Source organism: Sporothrix schenckii (genome assembly GCF_000961545.1).
Source record: "Sporothrix schenckii 1099-18 chromosome Unknown Cont47, whole genome shotgun sequence".
In the NCBI taxonomy this organism is placed as follows: Eukaryota; Fungi; Ascomycota; class Sordariomycetes; order Ophiostomatales; family Ophiostomataceae; genus Sporothrix; species Sporothrix schenckii.
This window is the reverse complement of record NW_015971148.1, coordinates 3,214,099-3,231,455: the sequence shown is the minus strand read 5'-3', so window position 1 is coordinate 3,231,455 and position 17,357 is coordinate 3,214,099. Positions and strand designations below refer to the sequence as shown.

General features: G+C 59.0%; 7 protein-coding genes across 7 annotated transcripts; 2 read left to right on the top strand and 5 right to left on the bottom strand.

Annotated features, from left to right (window-relative positions):
- Positions 1-714: 714 nt before the first annotated feature.
- SPSK_04755 (uncharacterized protein) lies at positions 715-933 on the bottom strand (the record flags this gene model as incomplete). The annotated part of the gene is made up of 1 exon (XM_016731549.1): positions 715-933. One exon carries the CDS (start codon positions 931-933, stop codon positions 715-717), a length of 219 nt encoding a protein of 72 aa, XP_016585575.1.
- Positions 934-2,735: 1,802 nt separating this feature from the next.
- Positions 2,736-5,644, top strand: SPSK_03955 (kexin; the record flags this gene model as incomplete). Its single annotated transcript, XM_016730770.1, has 2 exons — positions 2,736-4,524; positions 4,548-5,644. 2 exons carry the CDS (start codon positions 2,736-2,738, stop codon positions 5,642-5,644), a joined length of 2,886 nt encoding a protein of 961 aa, XP_016585574.1.
- A 470-nt stretch (positions 5,645-6,114) lies between these two features.
- Positions 6,115-7,968, bottom strand: SPSK_04127 (uncharacterized protein; the record flags this gene model as incomplete). The annotated part of the gene is made up of 1 exon (XM_016730938.1): positions 6,115-7,968. The coding sequence occupies one exon, from the start codon at positions 7,966-7,968 to the stop codon at positions 6,115-6,117; it is 1,854 nt and encodes a 617-aa protein (XP_016585573.1).
- A 1,269-nt stretch (positions 7,969-9,237) lies between these two features.
- SPSK_04111 (uncharacterized protein) lies at positions 9,238-11,120 on the bottom strand (the record flags this gene model as incomplete). The annotated part of the gene is made up of 2 exons (XM_016730922.1): positions 9,238-10,952; positions 11,057-11,120. The coding sequence occupies 2 exons, from the start codon at positions 11,118-11,120 to the stop codon at positions 9,238-9,240; spliced, it is 1,779 nt and encodes a 592-aa protein (XP_016585572.1).
- Positions 11,121-13,048: 1,928 nt separating this feature from the next.
- SPSK_04343 (uncharacterized protein) lies at positions 13,049-14,284 on the top strand (the record flags this gene model as incomplete). Its single annotated transcript, XM_016731151.1, has 1 exon — positions 13,049-14,284. One exon carries the CDS (start codon positions 13,049-13,051, stop codon positions 14,282-14,284), a length of 1,236 nt encoding a protein of 411 aa, XP_016585571.1.
- A 132-nt stretch (positions 14,285-14,416) lies between these two features.
- On the bottom strand, positions 14,417-15,382 carry SPSK_04457 (uncharacterized protein; the record flags this gene model as incomplete). The annotated part of the gene is made up of 1 exon (XM_016731264.1): positions 14,417-15,382. One exon carries the CDS (start codon positions 15,380-15,382, stop codon positions 14,417-14,419), a length of 966 nt encoding a protein of 321 aa, XP_016585570.1.
- A 277-nt stretch (positions 15,383-15,659) lies between these two features.
- SPSK_04269 (folylpolyglutamate synthase) lies at positions 15,660-17,090 on the bottom strand (the record flags this gene model as incomplete). The annotated part of the gene is made up of 1 exon (XM_016731080.1): positions 15,660-17,090. The coding sequence occupies one exon, from the start codon at positions 17,088-17,090 to the stop codon at positions 15,660-15,662; it is 1,431 nt and encodes a 476-aa protein (XP_016585569.1).
- Positions 17,091-17,357: the final 267 nt, after the last annotated feature.

Genomic DNA, 17,357 nt, shown 5'->3' with positions numbered 1-17,357 from the left:
AAACGCAACAAAAAAAAAAAACAGAGCTGGCAGGAGCAATCGAAAATCGGGAGGTTGAAGACGGCCAGGGGGTGCTTTCTTTCCTTCTTTCCTTCTCTCTCTTTCCTGGGTTTCCACAGTAGCGGCCTCCCAAATCGCGCCTGCCACTTGGTGCATCCCCTGGTCGCAACGACGGCAGCTACGTTCTCTGGTGGAGACGTGCGGAGGCTGGAAAGAGCGATTGGCTTCCTCGAAGCTGGCTGCAGAGCTCCATCGACACCGACGAAAGCTGCACATCCCCTGCTCCTTCCGTCTTCGAGCCTCTTACGCAAACAGAGCGAGACAAGGAGGCGCAACGGGACGGGGCACTGCGTCATACGACGTAAAACAATGTGTCTTTCCGATACGAGAAAATGCCCAGCTTTTGGTGCCCTTGGTAAAAGTTGTTCAACAAGTGCGATTTGCTTGTATGTGAGGTGGTGTGTTGGCTGGCTGGCCCCTCAAACGTCCAAAAGCAAACGGTGTGGCCGGGACCAGCCGAATGACGCCCTAACTGCTTGAGTTAGCGGGCGCAGTCTCGGTATAAACAGTGCTAATACAGGCGGCATTGGAGCCAGTTTGCGGTGACCAACACTGTAAGATATAAAATACGGAGTAGTCCAACAAAGAAACAGAACAGACCGCCAGTTTACGAGATATGCTTCTAGAACACAGCAGACGCGCTTGTATGGTGTCTTATAGCCAAGGATACATAAACATGCCATGCCAGGAGCCGTGCCGGTCATTCTTGACGCTGCCGGACTCGACTTTTCCCACAACCTCCCATTGGCGCCAGAATGGCCCAGAGAAAAGTGTCGCTGGCAGAGTGGCCACGGCTTCTGTTGTTCCCTTCCGTGACGGGCGGACTTGATGCCGTGCCTGTGTGTCGCTGTCGTACTCCGTATAAGGGTCCATCCTTCTCAGACATAGCTAGACTCACTCACCGTCTTTTCCACGCTGGTTCACATTGCGGTATGAACCAAGACGAACAGATGCCGTTTGTCCTGGCTCATCCTCAACAGACACCCATGGCAGGTCCGTCGTTAGCAGTGAGACACTGATTACATGTGGTTTCTCGATTCCTGCTAGTACGATTTCTTCCTGCAGCGGAATGTCGTCATGAACATTCCAGTCTCAAGACACTGTACCAAACTGGCGGATCTCGAGATCTCGCCGGCCCAAATGGAGACAGACAGTGACGATGAGACGCCGTATCTGCCAGTTATTTCTGATTGTCCGCCTCCAGCGACCCAATGGCGCTCCTGGGAATGTACAACGTCCGCCGTACGACTTCTATTTACTAGTACTTACATTTCATCTTTTCCTGCGACATGAATGCGAAACGTCTCGTAGCACTATGGAGGCTCGCTCTCCAATCGAGCGCTGGTACCCAAAGAATCGTTTCCTGTCGCTGGGTTGGCCGGATGACTAAGCAGTGAGACTGCGTACGTCACTGGAAATAATAACAAAGTGGTGCGGCATGCGACCACGTAATTGCTCCGTTGTCTTTTTCGTATGGCTCAGAGACCTGCACGTGCCTACCTGCCGCTGTCTTGCGACGCCTGCCCCCTAATACTCTTCTGATACACCGCTGCAGCCCCTGGGTGGTCACTTCCCTTTTTGGTCCTATTGGGGCAATTCAGCGATAGACAGTGGCACCTGCCCTGCAAAACTCGCCGCAACGCGGCGCACTTGCCTCCCTCGTTACTGCCGCGCCGCAGCACGCCAATGCCCAAACAGCAAGCCCCAAAGAGGCAATTGCCAACCGCATGCAGCAAGGCCACCTCGCCAAAACACAACTCGTTCTCTTCAACGACAAAAAGGGTCGAGCACAAACACGGACGACAGACTCGATACATCCTCCATCCATAACCCCATACGACGTCCCCCCCGGCCACCCAGCGACAAGGGGACTTCTCGACGAGCCAAGGACCGCTTCGAAACACCAAGACCACGAAAACGTCCTCGCCAGGGCCTGCCGCGATCCAGATTCCCCAGACGGCGCCCGCGGAAACGGTTTTGCGTTTCCTTTGTTCTGCTTCTGCCCTTTTTGTCACTGCCTCGCCCGTGCTGTGTTTCTCTGCCTCTTGCATTCCTTTTCGTATCGTTCTTGGCTACTCTTCGCTTCTTGGTTGGGTTTTTGCCGTCTTCCTGCATCTGCTCGACACTAGGACTCTGTACCATTCTTTTGTCCTTCTGTCCTCTGCCTTTTTTTTTTACTTGTTCATCTTTCCTCTTCGTTTTGTTCCCTCAATTTGGTCTGCCTGCATTGCTTTCGGCATCCGTCCAGGACACCTCATCTTTTGTTTTATTGCGTCTCCTCCCTTTGCAGTCTGCCAGGTGTCGGGCCCATCCCTTTCCGCACGAAGCCTGCCCAAGCCGACCACCAAGTCCACTACCAAGAGCTCATCTCCCTGTTTGCTTCAAATCCGTCGTGTCTGCTGGTGCCAGCTCGCGTCGGTCCCAATGAGACTGGATCTCGGGTCTTAATACAGTGTTCTTTTCTTTCGCACCCACGTTGAACTTTGGCGCCGCGTCCATCTTCATCCCTGCCCCTTTCGCCCTTTCGATTGATACACCTCAAACAGGCAGCATCGAATCTCGTGCCCCCGCGATCCGACCGACCTTCTCTCTCGTCTCTCCTTTCTCCCCTCTCCTTTCTCCTCTCTCCCATCTTGCTCCCACCACCACGCCCTTCTCCTCCTTCTTGACACGCCATGAAGCTGTCCGCTGCGCTGCTGGGCCTGGCCGGCCTGGCTTCGGCGGCTTCGTCGTTCCAGTCGGTCCACCGCAACCACGACACAAACGACTACTATGTCCTCCACCTTGACCCCGAAACCTCCCCAGACCAGGTCGCCCTGCACCTCGGCCTGACACACGAAGGCCAGCTCGGCGAGCTCGAAGACCATCACGTCTTTTCTAGCGACAAAACGGAGCACGATGTCGTCAAGCGCGAGTTGACGGAAAGAAAACGCCGGAAGCGGGACCTCCCCGAACTGGCCGACCGCAATGCCCTGGACGGCGTGCTCTTTGCCCAGAAGCAGGCCCTGCGCAAGCCGTGGGAGAAGCGTGTTGTTCCGCCACGGGTTGGCCCGTCGCCCCCCGCACTCCAAGCCAAGGCGGACACAGTCAACCCTGCGGCGTTGGCCAAGCTCAACAAGGTTGCCGACACCCTGGGCATCAAGGACCCCATCTTCAAGGAGCAGTGGCATCTGATCAACACACTGTATCCGGGCCACGACGTCAACGTCACCGACCTCTGGCTGGAGGGCATCACCGGCCAGAATACCACCGTCGCCATTGTGGACGACGGGCTCGACATGGACAGCGACGACCTGAAACCGAACTACTATGCGGCCGGCTCCTACGACTTTAACGACAAGAACCCTGAGCCGCGTCCCAAGCTCTCCGACGACAGGCATGGCACGCGCTGTGCTGGCGAGATCTCGGCCGCCAAGAACGATGTGTGTGGTGTTGGCGTTGCCTATAACTCCAAGATTGCCGGGCTTCGTATCCTCTCCAAGGCCATATCGGATGCCGACGAGGCCGTCGCCCTCAACTACGACATGCAGAACAACCTCATCTACTCCTGCTCCTGGGGCCCGCCGGACGACGGCCGTAGCATGGACGCCCCCGGCATCATCATCCGCCGCGCCATGCTCAACGCGGTCCAGAAGGGCCGTAACGGCCTCGGTTCCATCTACGTATTTGCCAGCGGCAACGGTGCTTCCCAAGAGGACAACTGCAACTTTGACGGCTACACCAACAGCATCTATAGCATCACCGTCGGCGCCATCGACTACCAGGGCAACCACCCCTACTACTCCGAGAAATGCTCTGCCAGCCTGGTTGTTACCTATTCCAGCGGCGGCGGCGAGGCCATCCACACCACCGACGTCGGTACCAATGCCTGCTACAACCAACACGGTGGAACGTCGGCTGCGGCGCCGCTGGCGGCTGGTATCTTCGCGCTCGCCCTGCAGGTTCGGCCTGACCTCACGTGGCGCGACATGCAGTACCTCGTCATGCTCACGGCTGTGCCTGTCAACACCGACGATAAGGACTGGCAGAAGACTTCCATCGGCCGCTACTACAGCCACACCTATGCCTACGGCAAGGTTGATTCGTACGCGCTCGTCGAGATGGCCAAGACATGGAAGAATGTCAAGCCGCAGGCCCGGTACTACAGCCCTTGGGTCCACGTCCACCAGGCGATCCCCCAGGGCGATGTCGGTCTCGCTGTGTCCATTGAAATCACCGAGGACATGCTCGACGAGGTCAATTTTGAGCGCATCGAACACGTCACTGTCACCATGAACGTTGAGCACACCTGCCGCGGTGACCTCAGCGTTGATTTGATCAGCCCCGACAACATTGTCAGCCACCTCTCCGCCACCCGCAAGCATGACAAGGCCACCACAGGTTACGAAGACTGGACCTTCATGAGCGTTGTTCACTGGTACGAATTTTCCGTCCCGCGGGTTTGGGCCTGTCGTTTCTTTTATGGTATTCGACGTTTTGCTAACCAGACAGGGGCGAATTTGGTGTTGGAAAATGGACGCTCGTCGTCAAGGACACCGTTGTCAACGAACACAGCGGCAACCTGACCGACTTCCACCTCAAGCTGTGGGGCGAGTGCATCGATGCCTCCAAGGCCACTCTGCTCCCCATGCCCAAGGAGACCGACGATGACGACCATGATATTACTAGTACCACTACGTTGCAAGCGTCCACTACCACGCTCCCTCCTGGTGGGCAATCTACGGGCAACTCGGTGACCACCAAACCTGGCGACCACCCCGACCGCCCCGTCAAGCCCACGTCGAAGCCCGCGTCAAAGCCCGCGTCACAGCCCACGACGTCAACATCCCAGGGTGCTTCACCGGCCAAGCCGACAGATGGTGCCGGCGACAAGGGCGGCACTGACGTCGAGCACGATACAGCACCCGCCGCCACAACCAGTCAGACATCCTGGCTGCCTGCCTTTATGGCCAACATGTCGACGAAGAAGCAGATTTGGATTTACGGCGCGCTAGGCGCCATTGTTGCCTTTTGTCTGGGTCTGGGCGTGTACCTGTACATGGCCCGCCGCAAGCGGCTCCGGAACGACTCGCGCGATAACTACGAATTCGAGCTGCTCGACGAAGAAGAGGGCGAGGCTCTGAACGGTGGTGGCGGCGGCGGCGGGCTCGGCAGCCACGGCGAGAAGGGATTGGGTGGCCGCAAGGGACGCCGCAAGGCCACGCGCGGCCGGGAGCTGTACGACGCGTTTGCCGATGGGTCCGAGGACGACGACGAGGACGACCTGGAGGGTGATAGCAGCGGGTCTGGTAGCCATGGCCACGGGCACGGTGTCCGGCGTTTCAGTCTGAGCTTGGACGAAGACGACGATGACGACGACAGCTACGACGACGTCGATGCAGGGCGCCAGCGGGCGTACCATGATCGGTCCAGCGAGCACTTGCCCGCAGCGACCACCGACACGACCACCACAGCAGCAGCGCGGCGACAAGTCGCCGATGAAGAGGAGCCGCAGCACCACGTGATTGGCAGTGACTCGGACGAATCAGACGAAGACGGCGATGGTGCCGCAGCGCGGCCTGGCAACAACGCGAGGCTGTTGTGAGGGCACACGATAGAAGACCAAAGACGCCAAACAAAGAACAGGAGCGTGTATGCTTGCTTGATTGTATATTTTTTTTTCTTTTCCTTTTGTGCAGGCATTTCGTTCATAGAGTGTATAATACATATTCAATACCAGTGACCAAAATTCGCAATCGCACACTGCGGTTTTAGGTTCACGTGTATAATTTTGCTTCTTTCCCGTGGATTTATAGTTGTGTTCTTTCGTCTCGCATTTGTAATTTTTTAAGCAAACCTTGGCATGGAAGGATTAAAGGGGGATGTCCTAGTTATGTCGAGAATGAAAGTCCACCCGTAAACGCCAACTACCGATATGACACTCCATGTAACGAGTTCAAGCGCAACGGGAATACAAAACATGAAAGCAGTGCCATAGCCGCACAATTACAGAAGCCCGCATCTTCAAAACACGAAACGATAACGCGCAACATGAAACGTCAACACAAAGGCAGCCTAGACCGCCAGCACGCCGTCCTTTTCCATCTCCCGTACATAGGCCTCCCACACGCCGGCTACGGCATCGTAGTACGCAATGTGCGCATCGGCCAGGCCGCCAAATTGCTTCTTGAACTCGGTGCGCTTGATGCGCTCAAAGTAGGCGACCTCCTTGACGACCTCCTCATCAAACAACTCGCTCGTCTTCTTGGCCCGCTCTACCTCGGTCGTCAGCTCCTCCACACGCAGCTCCAGCTTGCGCTGCCGCTCACGCCGGCTCTGCTCGTGGTCGACGCCGCGGACGTCTTCTAGTTTGCTGCGCAAAAAGCCGCTGGCACCCGCCAGCGCGCCACCGCCGCTGCTCGTGACGTACGAGGCGACACCACCGCCGGCGGACGCAGACCCGCCAGCGTGGGAAGAGCCGGCACCGCCGGCCGCGCCGCCGCCGCCGCCGCCCACGCTGCTCTCGCCCAGGCTGCCACTCCCACCGGCGCCACTGCTGCTGTCCCTCCGCGTGCTGGACCCCCCGCCTGCAGACAGGCCGCTGTGGTAGTAGCCGCCGGACGTCTGGGCCAGATGGTCGCGGTCGGCCGTGTTCTTGTTGAGGTATTCGGTGAGCTGCTCAAAGTCGAGCTGCTTCTGCTCGCGGGCCTTGAGCAGGTTCTTGAGCGAGCCGCTGTAGGCGACCATGTCGCGCAGGCTGCTGAGGTAGTCCTGGTCGGTGATGTCGCGCAGGCCGCGCAGGCCTGCGGCGGTGTCCTCGACGGAGGCGGCAAAGGCGCGCACGGCGTCTTCGACGCCCGGCTCGAGCGTAATGAGTTTCTGGAACTGCTCGGCCAGGTCCTTGAGGTCGGCCTCGAGGTCGGCCTCGCGGCGCACCACGCGGGACACGACCTTTTCGACGTGGGCGAGGTCGTCGTCGAGGCGGTCCGTCTTCTCGCGGACCTCGACGAAGCGGCGGTCGAGGCGGTGGACCTTGGTGAAGACATTGATGAAGCTGTCGGCAAAGGCGTCAAACATGCTGCTGGTCACACCCTGTTCGCTGCCGCCGCTACCCGCGCCGCCGCCGCCTGAGCTGCCGCCGCCAGGCCCGCCGTAGCCCCCACCGGCACCGTAGCCGCTGCCGTCCGCGGACGACACACGCACCGAGTGGCTGCGCATGGTGGCATTCCACTCGCCCGACTCGAGGAAGCTGTGCAGCAGCGGAGCACGGCGCAGGTCTGGATGCAACGACAGGCGGAAGAGGAAGCGCTGCAGGGAGTAGGCGCGGCGGTTGGTGAAGTCGGGGCCAAAGCGGTCGCCGGTGACGCGGACCATGCGCTGCTTGTCCGGGATGGGCGGCACGGCGGTGGCGGGATGGTCCCTGCAGAGGGAGTTGTAGAGGTACAGGAAGTCGGTGAAGCGGCGGCGGACGGACACTGTCGGCTTTTGAAACGTGGGAAAGGTGGACGTTGTCGTGACGAGATAGGAGGTGAAGGGGTTGCTGCCGCCCTCGTTCTCGGTCAGCGGCGAGGAGACGCGGCACTGCAGGATCTCGGGCCCGAGCACCGCGGCATCGTGCTCGTCGTAGTTGATCTCACCAGCGCCTAGGCTTCCGCCGCCCCGGCTGCTGCTGCTGGCTGTCTGTTTCTGTTTCTGCTTCTGTGTCTCCTTCTGTCGCGCATCGCCGCCCGCCAACAGCGGCTGCTCAAAGTCGTCGTCGGCCATCCTCGATCTGCTTACGTTGCTGCTGTTCTTGGTCTTGCTTGCTGAGGCGTCGTATGCAGCGCTGCTGTTGTCGTTGTTGTCGTTGGCGATGACGCCTTCGTCGTCGGTGCGCTGATCGCTGTTCCAGGAGATGTTGGAGAAAGTGTCCTGGTCAATGACGGCCATAGCGCCAGGAGGGTTTTGGTAAAAATAGGAATGTCCGACGTACGGAGTAGATGGCAAGTGCAATCGTACGCTTCAGGGACGACGGGGGAAAATGGAACAACGGGAAAGAGCGCTGTTCACGAGTGGGGAGGTGAAGGGAAGGTGCGATAGCTTGGTTGAGTGGTGGCGGTTTCGGCTAGCTGTGTAGACGGTATCTTAGAGGGGTAAGAGCGGCCTGGCCAGGTTGGTGCTTGTCAGGGAATGGTTGTTAGGGGAGAAGGTGCGAATTGCGGATGTAGGTTCCAAAATTCGGTGCCACCTCACGTTTCGCGTGACAGAATCAGGATGGGAAGGAAGGGACGACAGAGACAGACATCGGGGGACAGAAGCAAGGAAGGCGCAAACCAAGGGAAGACGGAAGGCGCTGGGCGACCGAAGACGAAGCTCGGGCAAGTCGAGCACTATTCAGTAGCACGAGGCAGCCACGGACGGGGCGCCAAAACGGCTGACGTAGTGGCGGGGCGGTTTCTGAATTGCAGTGGCTGGTGAAAGGGGGCTTGTGCGTGCTAGTGAATTTGGGTCGGTGCGTATAGGCAACTTCAACTAGGCTTTGGATGAGACCATATTCTGTATTGGCAGCAAAAACCACGATGAATGTCTCAGTTGTGTCAGTTGCTTACGACACAACACAGCACCAAACCAAACTAAAGAAGAGCATATGGAGTACAACGTGCATGCAATGATAAAGTGGAATTCTATTGTGCATTTTGGCCCTCTTTGTTGTCCAAGGAGCAATGGTGATTCTTCTATCCTGAGCCATCCTCGGTTCATTCGCCAAACCCATGTTGTCCCTGTAAGATCATACCCTTCCATCCTATATAATGCCAGCAATTTTGTGGCGTTTGTTTTATCCCTTTTTTTCGGTTTGTTTGTCTGTTTGTTTGATATCGTACAGAGAGTATGGTAAGCCGGTCGATGGCCGCTCTCGCCCCATTTCGTCCCGCAAGGGAAAGGGGTTGTTAATATGTAGACATGAGAAAAATGACGTAACGAACAAGGAAATAAGAAAAATCGAAACGTCAGATGATGAAGGGAGACGCGAGAAGAGAGAAAACGAAAAGGAAAATTGAAAATAAAATGCATGGCGTGCGTATCAGTTAGTGCAGTTAAGCCTTGTAACAAGTCGAATGTATGTGGAAAAGTGTGGCCGTACAAGGCGAGAAAAGAAAGTATAGAATGCAGAAGCGAAACAGGGCGAGACAACCGACCAGACACCAAGCAACGAACAGTTTACTCGGCCTTCTTTGCGTCCTTGGCCGTGTCGGCCGCCGCGGGCGCCTGCGCCTGGCGGCTCGCGTTGGTCCGATCCTGCTCGGCGTCAATGGCCTCGGTGGCTTGGGCGGTGGTCATGTTGGCATCCGCCTCGGCGTGCAGCTGGCGCTCCTCCTTCTCGTCAATGTCGTCGACGTCGCGGGGCGTGGCAAAGCCCGTCTCCTGGTTCTCTTGGTTCTGCTCGGCCTCGTCCTCAATCAGCTCCTCCTGCTCCTTGAGCACCTCGAGACGCTGCTTGTTGGTGGCGGCGCCCTCGGCGTTGTGGACCTCGAGCTCAATCTCGTGGAAGAGCTCCTCGGGGATCGACGACAGCACGCCCGTCAGCGCCTCGATCTGCGTGTCGACGGCGCTGACGCTGCTGCTGCTGCCGGCCGGCGACGAGGTCGTGGCCGACGATGTCTGGCCGTACATGTAGGCGTTGCTCAGCACGAGCAGCGTCGAGGGCACGCCCTCCTTGAGGCGCAGGTCCAGCCAGGTCTGCAGGTCCTCGCGCAGACGCGCGGGCGACACGCCGTACGACTGGATGCCACGGCTGGCGCAGGCCGTCTGCAGCTCGCCGACGGTCAGGCTGTCCACGCCCTCGTAGCTGATGGCGCGGTCGTCGCGCTTGATCTGGCGCATGCGGTGCCGGATCTGGTAGCGCAGCATCATGTCGGTGCCAAAGGTGTTGAGGTTGAGGTAGCGGCACATGGAGACCAGCTGCGGCCGCGACAGGTTGTCGAGCGTGACGTCGTCCTTGAAGATCTTGCACACCTTGATCACGTCGTCGGCCGTGGGCTTCTCGCCGGTGGCGCGCACCTTGCGGAAGAAGTTGGTGAACTCGGCGCGCTGCGTGGTCGCCGCCTGGATCGGCAGGCCCGTCTCCTTGAGGGTCAGGCGCAGAAAGTCGCTGACCTCCTTGCGCGTGGCACGCAGGAACGAGGCCTTCTTGTCGCGCGACGTCTTGCCCTCGTACGTGCTGGGCAGCAGGTTCGGGAACAGGCGCAGGGCGACGGGCAGCAGCAGCTCGGCAAAGGGCACAATGACGAACACGGAGAAGGGCACGAGGCGGCCCAGGTCCTGCACGGTGCGCTGCAGCTGGCGGTTCTCGCGGCGGGTGAGCTCGTAGCCGGCCGCCATCTTGACGGCCAGGCGCGTGCTGATCTTGACCTCGGTGGCCAGCAGCTTGGTGCCGTCCCAGTAGTGCTGCGCCTCCTTCTTGATCTTCTGGCCGAGCGTCAGCTTCTTCTCCTCCTTCTTGCCCTCCTTGCCCTCGACGTCGACACCGGTCGCGTCGGCGTCCGCAGACGTGGCGGTGACAGCTGTTGGCGTTGAGGCATCGGATGACGACGGAGCGGCAGCCGCTGTGGATGTGGCGTCCTTGGACGACGACGTCTGGGCAGTGCTTGGCGATGCGCTGCTGTCGGTGGACGACTGGGTCTGCGAGGCGTTCGAAGCCTTGGCGGCGGCAGCCTTCTGGCTCTCCTTGGAAAGAGGAATCTTAGCCTTTTCTGGGTCAAAGCCAGGTGGCGGACCGGACGGCGGGCCGCCGGCAGATGTGTGGGTTTCGGTGGACAAGGCGCGCATGGGCACGCAGAGCGCGAAAGCGACGTTGTTGCGGGCGCCGAGGTTCCGCAAATTGTACATTAGGTGCATGGAGGCGGCGCGCATGGCGGTCCGGGGCATGTTGCGGCCTGGACGGGGAGAGGAGAGTCTGTTAATTGGGGCCGCAAAGGGGGAAGAGATTCATAATAATAAAAAAAAGGTACATGCGCAACAAGGACGCAGTGCGACGTACCTCGTCCCAGGAACGGGTTGTTGGCGGCCGTGGCCCGGCGGGCGGCATTGAGAGACACGCTCATGATGGAGCAACGGTTGACCGAAGACGTAGAGCCGGCGATGGGCGCAGATGCTGTGCAAGATGGAAGAGGTCGATGTCGCTATTTTGGACTACAACTGGAAAATGCGCAGATGTCGGGGTCTAGGCGAGGAAGACGCCGGATGGTAGCGGAAGAAAAGGACGTCGACAATGACAAGTATAATGGAATGCACAGAATGTTCGGCAAGGCGTACAGAACGTTGCGATGGCGAGAGGTGTAGGAAGATGAGCTGCTGTTCGGGTGGTGTTTGTCGAGGAACTGAAGTGAAGGCACAACTTTGGCAGAAATCAGACAAGAAGAGGCGGAGGGACAAAGAAGTGAAAAACGGCGTTAGGCAGGAGGACAAAAGGCCTAGAAGGGGCAAGACCCAGCTGGCTCCGGGCGGGTAATAAGCCCCAGGGCGTCCCGTCATGCTCCTGCCTTGTCAACCAATCGGCGCAAGAGTCGTGGGCGCTGAGTAGCTTGTTCCGTTCGAGGGAGAGTCACGTGCAGTCCCACAGTGCGTGGATCTTGCTCTTCTGTGAGTTTCTGTTCTGGTTCCTGTTCCAGAAACTGGGCGAAAAGCGGGTCCGCTGTGAAAGAGGCCATGCGATGTATGTACGAATTACGTACCTCGTGCTGGGGCCGGCCTGGGCCTGCTGGCCAGGCCTCGGTGTTAGCAGCCTGGCTGTCTCCGAGGAGAGGGAATGCGCTGACGGATGGCGGGCAGTAGTGACCTGGCCCTGCTTAACTACCCAAGCATGTAATACGGAGCACGGAGTTTTGTTCTAACTAAACGGAAAGCACGGATGTAATGAAAGAAAGCGGATGACATGGGAAATAGCACAACCGACAAAAGAGGAAAGAGACATGGGATGCAACAGAACGTGATGGGCACAACACATAATCCGACTGAGACGCAATGCAGCCGTAGTGATGCTCGATAGCATGCCGTCTTGCTGTGCTGGTGGTTTGAACTCCGCCGTCTGCCCGGAACCACCGGCTGGCAGCTCCAAGTACGTGTATGATACGACATACGGAGTGTGCTGGCACAAGACGGACTTGGGCCTATCGGCATTGCTTGTTTCCGGTCCTTGGCTTCTGGGGCCGATGAACACCTGTGGCACTCTTTCAAGTTTACTTTGCCCGGGCCATGGAAAGCTGTGTTCCTGCTCAGCCAGCATCTCCCAGGCGGAAAAACGATGTAAGCCTTTGCTTGCCCTTGGCATATCTGAAGAGTGCCTGTGCTGGTGTTTTAGCCCCTCGAGCCCCTGTCTTGGTCGAACGAGCTCAACAGTTGGCAAGGCCGCCCCGCCCCGGGGCATGCACGAGGTGTGCTTGCGGGAACCAAGACGACAACGATAGAGGTTGATCTCTCGAGTCTTTTGTTAGGAGATGAAGTATCTCGACATTGCAGGATCGCTCCTTCCTCAATCCTGACTTGTCTTTGCTACCCGAGCTCTTGCCGCCTTATTTTTGCGCTTGTGTTAATCGAATATCCCATGTCTCGCTGCTGCGTCTCTTTATTTGCTGCCTACTTGCCAACCCACTGACATCAACTTGCCTGCCGGTCTAGTTACCTGGCAATTGGCATAGTTGTCGTTATTTTGCTGTTCAGCACGGAGTAATGCGACAGTCAGTTGGGTGCATCGCTCCTTCCGATCCGATGTCGCCGTGGCAGCTGCATCTGAGGTCGTTCCTTCTTTTTGTGGACGGACAATCTGACTTTGGCATCTTTGCGGTTGCCGTATTTAATCTTGGAATTTGGAAGCTGCCCCTCATTCCCGGGTCCTAGACCGAGGCAAGTGCCGCTCTATACTTTTATACTTATCGCTCCTGCCCACTTAGCGCAGAACCCCAATTCAGCAAGAGCTTCTTCCGTCTGGATGCACTCCACCAATTCTCGTCCTCCGTCTCCCAGCGCCCCAAACATGGCTCACACCACAAACCCGATGCCGGACCTGCCGCCGCCGCCGCCCGTGTCCCGGCGCACCATCCCCGTGGCCGGTCTGCTGGTCGACTTTTACGGCCTCGACGAGCTGCCGGCAGACACCGAGTCCGTCTCGGTGCTGTGGCTGCACCACCCGCGGCTGCGGTCGCGCGAGGACATGGCCGACATTGGCGCGCGGTGCGTGCAGGCGGTGGCCGATGAGAGCGCCACGACGCGCACGAAACACCGCCTGGTCGCGGCCGCGTTCGACCAGCGCAACCACGGTTCGCGGCTGGTGTCGCCGCGGGCGAACACGGCGTGGCGCGAGGGTAACACGACGCACGCCCAGGACATGTTTGGGATGATTGCCGGGACGGTCTCGGACACGCACCTGCTGATTGACCTGGTGGACGGGTACCATCACCACGACGGACACGATGGCCGGGGACAGGTGAAGGCAGGGCCGGGGAGCGAGCCCGCGCAAAAGAAGGGCGACGCGGCCTCGGACGACAGAGACGCCGCCTATGCAAGCGGCATTCTGCCGGCCCACGTGGCGGTGACGCAGCATGTGGTGCTGGGCGTGTCGCTCGGCGGGCACAGCGGGTGGCAGCTGCTGTTTGCCGACGAACGCGTCACGGCGGGTGTCCTCATTATTGGATGTCCAGACTATATTGGTATGTTCCATGTTGTCTTGTTTCCTGTCCAGCGCTTCATCATCTGCGTCCTGGGCATGCTTCCGCTAACCGCACTAGATCTCATGGTCGAGCGCGCCCGCCTTTCCAAGCTGGCCACGTACAAGGCCGCTGCCGAGGGCGGCCCGCCGTTCCTGGGCAGCCGCGATTTCCCTGCGGCACTCGTTGGCTCCGTCCTCAAGCGCGACCCCAAGGGTATCGTATTCGGCACCAACGCGGCCGTGTGGCCGTCGACGGCCGCCGGCGAAAAGGCCGTGCACGACACCTTGCAGAAACACGTCGTCGGCAAGCAGTTCCTCGTGTGCTCAGGCGGCGCGGACAAGCTGGTGCCGTACAAGAACGGCAAGTCGTTTTTGGACGTGTTTAAGAAGGCGGCGGCGACGTGGCCGGACCTGGGGCTGTCGGTGACAGACAGGATATACGATGGCATTGGACACCAGTTCAGCTCGGCCATGGTCGTGGACGCCATCCAGTTTGTCGTGGAGACGGTGGCGGACGCGCCGGCTGCAGATGGCGCCCAGAGCCCAAAGACGTCAAAGATATAATGGGACAATGATACACTCGGTGAGCAAACAGAAAAACAAAGAAAGAAAGAAAATAAAAACTGTTTATAGCATGGTCTATCATTGCATTTCATCGACCGCCACATGTTCCAGAGACGTGTGCTATCGACCGTTTCAGCTGTTCCACGGCCGCGGGCCGTCATCGTCCAGGGCCTCCATATCGATGCCCACCATCCGTGTCCGCAGTCTGCTGCGCTGCCGTTCCTCGTCGTCCACAAACAACAGCTGGCTGATCTTCCACGGGTTGCGTGCCCGTCGCTTGCCGGCGAGAAGGTCGCCGACGCCGTGTGGATCCTCGGTCCAGTGGTCGACGACGGTGTGCGCGCCCGCCATGGCCTTTTGCTTGTCTTGGGACACCGACGCCTTGCTGTTGGTGTCGCTGCTATCGCTACTGTCGTTGCTACTTTTGTTGTCCTTTGTGTGTGCGTTGCCAAACTCGGCCGGTAGGTTCGGCGGGTTGATGCCAATAAACGCTACACGGGTCTCGATTGGGAGGAACCCAATGGCGTCGGGCCCGCAGTGGCAGTCGACTAGGCGAGACAGTTTGAAAGCATGGCTGACAATCGTGAGCCGGGCTGGCCAGGCCGACGAGGCTGGCAGAGGAGACGAAGCAGCCGCGGTAGAGGCGGCCAGCTCGTGGACGTGTCTCCAAAAGGCAACGAGGCTGAAGAGGATGTTGTAGTACGAGTCGAGGGCTTGTTCTTCGACCAGAATGCGCCGGTGGAGCGGAATCGGCGAGAGCGGATGCGCGCCCTCTTGTTTCTGTTGTTGTGCGTCACCAGCGTCTGGCAGCAGTCCAAAGTAGTCGTTGGCGGCTGCTAGATTGGCATAGCTGCGGGCTTCAGACAGCGGCGTCTCTTTGCGTGTGGGACCGCCCGAAAAGGCCACAACGGCACGCTCGTCGTCCGCCAGCGCCTGGATGCCAGCTTTGATGTGCTCGATGAACGTTGGCGTCTCGCCGGCCTTGTAGCTCTCAATCAGCCACTCGGCCTCGTCATGGCCGCGCGCCGGTCCGCCGCGCCAGATGCCGTGGCCGCAGACGACCACGAGATGACTGGGAAGCGGCGGTGACGTTGTCATCGTAAAGAATAAGCGCTGTAGCAGTCGATTGGCGCGCACATTGGGAAGATTAAATAGCCTCGCTTTTGTTGAAGGGTGTGCACGGAGTAGCGATAGTAGCTACGGTTACATCGTTCGATAAAGTGAGCGGTTATGTGTGTACAGGCGATATAATAAACACGGTGATTTATTACATTCTAGAACAGGGCCGAGAGGGGCTCTGCCGACTTCGGCCGAATCATGTGACCAGTATTCAAAGTGACAAAAGCGGGATATCCCTCCGTCACAACACGGACACTCATGGCAGCCCGGTTTCGCCGCCTGACTGGCGCAGGAGACGGAGTGTATCCGATACAAGGTAGAGACTGCCGGCAATCACAATCGGGTAGCCGTGACCACCGTCGGCCGTCGCCCAGCGGAGCGCTGATACGAGACTGCTAGGATCATGAACGATGCTGCCCTCCTCGATTACAGACTGGGTGGTGTGGTGCTGGTCCGTCTCTGCGTTCACACCCAGCTCTGTTGCGCGCTTTAGAATGGCACTGGGTGCCGCCGGCTTCACCCATGGCATACCATCCACAGGGCCGAATGTGACGGCCGCCACGCGGTCACCTGCCCGTAACAGTGGCCGCAGGATCTCGTCAAGGTCCTTGCCCTGCGAGGCGGCAAGAATCCAGGTGATGGGGCCGCTGTTGTGACCCCCGCGCAGGTGCTTGTCGACGTAGGCTGCCAGGGCATCGGCGGACTGCGGGTTGTGTGCGCCGTCGAGGAGGACTGGGACCTTGTCTGGCATATGGTCGTCATCGGCACTGCCTTTCGCCTTTAGTATGGGGGCAACATCGAGCGTCTGCAGCCGACCGGGCCAGCGCAGCTGTTGTGCAATAGACGCAAGAAACTCCGTGTCAGGTTCCGTTTCGGTATCGGCCGTTGCGTCTGCACCACCAACATTACCGTCTTTACTGCCTATCTGGCCCGTGGCAATCTGGAACGCAGCATAAGCGCATGCCAAGTTGGTCAGCTGGTGCGGTTCAAGTCCCAGCCGGGCCACGGGACGCGCCAACCCCCCACTGGCGTTGGCGCTGTGTCCGCCTCGCAGGAGCAACAACGGGTCCGGGTACACGAGCGGTGCGCCGACTGCCTTGGCCTGTGCTTCCAGCACGTCCCGCACGGCGTGGTCGTCGCGGTTGGCCGGGTCCACGACGCAAGGCACGCCTGGTTGCATGATGCCCGCCTTGTGCGCCGCGATAGCCGCTGTGGTGCTGCCTAGCAGTCCTTGGTGGTCGAGGCCGATGCGTGTGACGATCGTGACGGCGCGCTCTGCACGCATGGCCGTTGTAGCGTCGAGGCTGCCGCCAAGACCACACTCCACGACGCCGAATCCGCCGCTTGGCAGGACCGTGTTGAACACCTCAAAGGCCGTTGCTGTCAGCAGCTCAAACTCGGTGGCGCCAATCTGCTCCGCTCGGTCGCGTTGGAGGACAGCCACTTCGGCACTGTGGAAGGTGGCCTCGGGCACCACGCGCTCGTCAACGACGACGCAATCCCAGCGGTCGACAAAATGCGGCGACGTGAACCGCGCCGAGGGCACACCGCGCGCATGGAACATCGCCGACAGGTACGCGCAGACAGAGCCCTTGCCGTTGGTGCCGGCAACGTGGACGGCTTTCCACGCCGGTGGCGGTGCGTGCTGCAGTAGCCGTCCGATGCGGGCAAGGCCGAGGTCGATCATTGTCGTAACAAGGAAAAGCGATGTGATGTGGCGTGGTTGCGGCGTGAAACGAAGGCGATATGACGAGCTTGTGGATGATCGGGTGAGTCTGATATCGTGGGATTTTATATATCGTCTGGACCCACTATTGTTGGCCAGTGTCGTTAGTTCGTCTGCCATACGCTATAGCTGGGCAGCTCTAAGCGCACAACCTTTTAGCTTATCTTACCTTCACCTCATTCCGTCCAGAGTTATCACAGAAAACAATAAAAAAACACGAAACAAGAA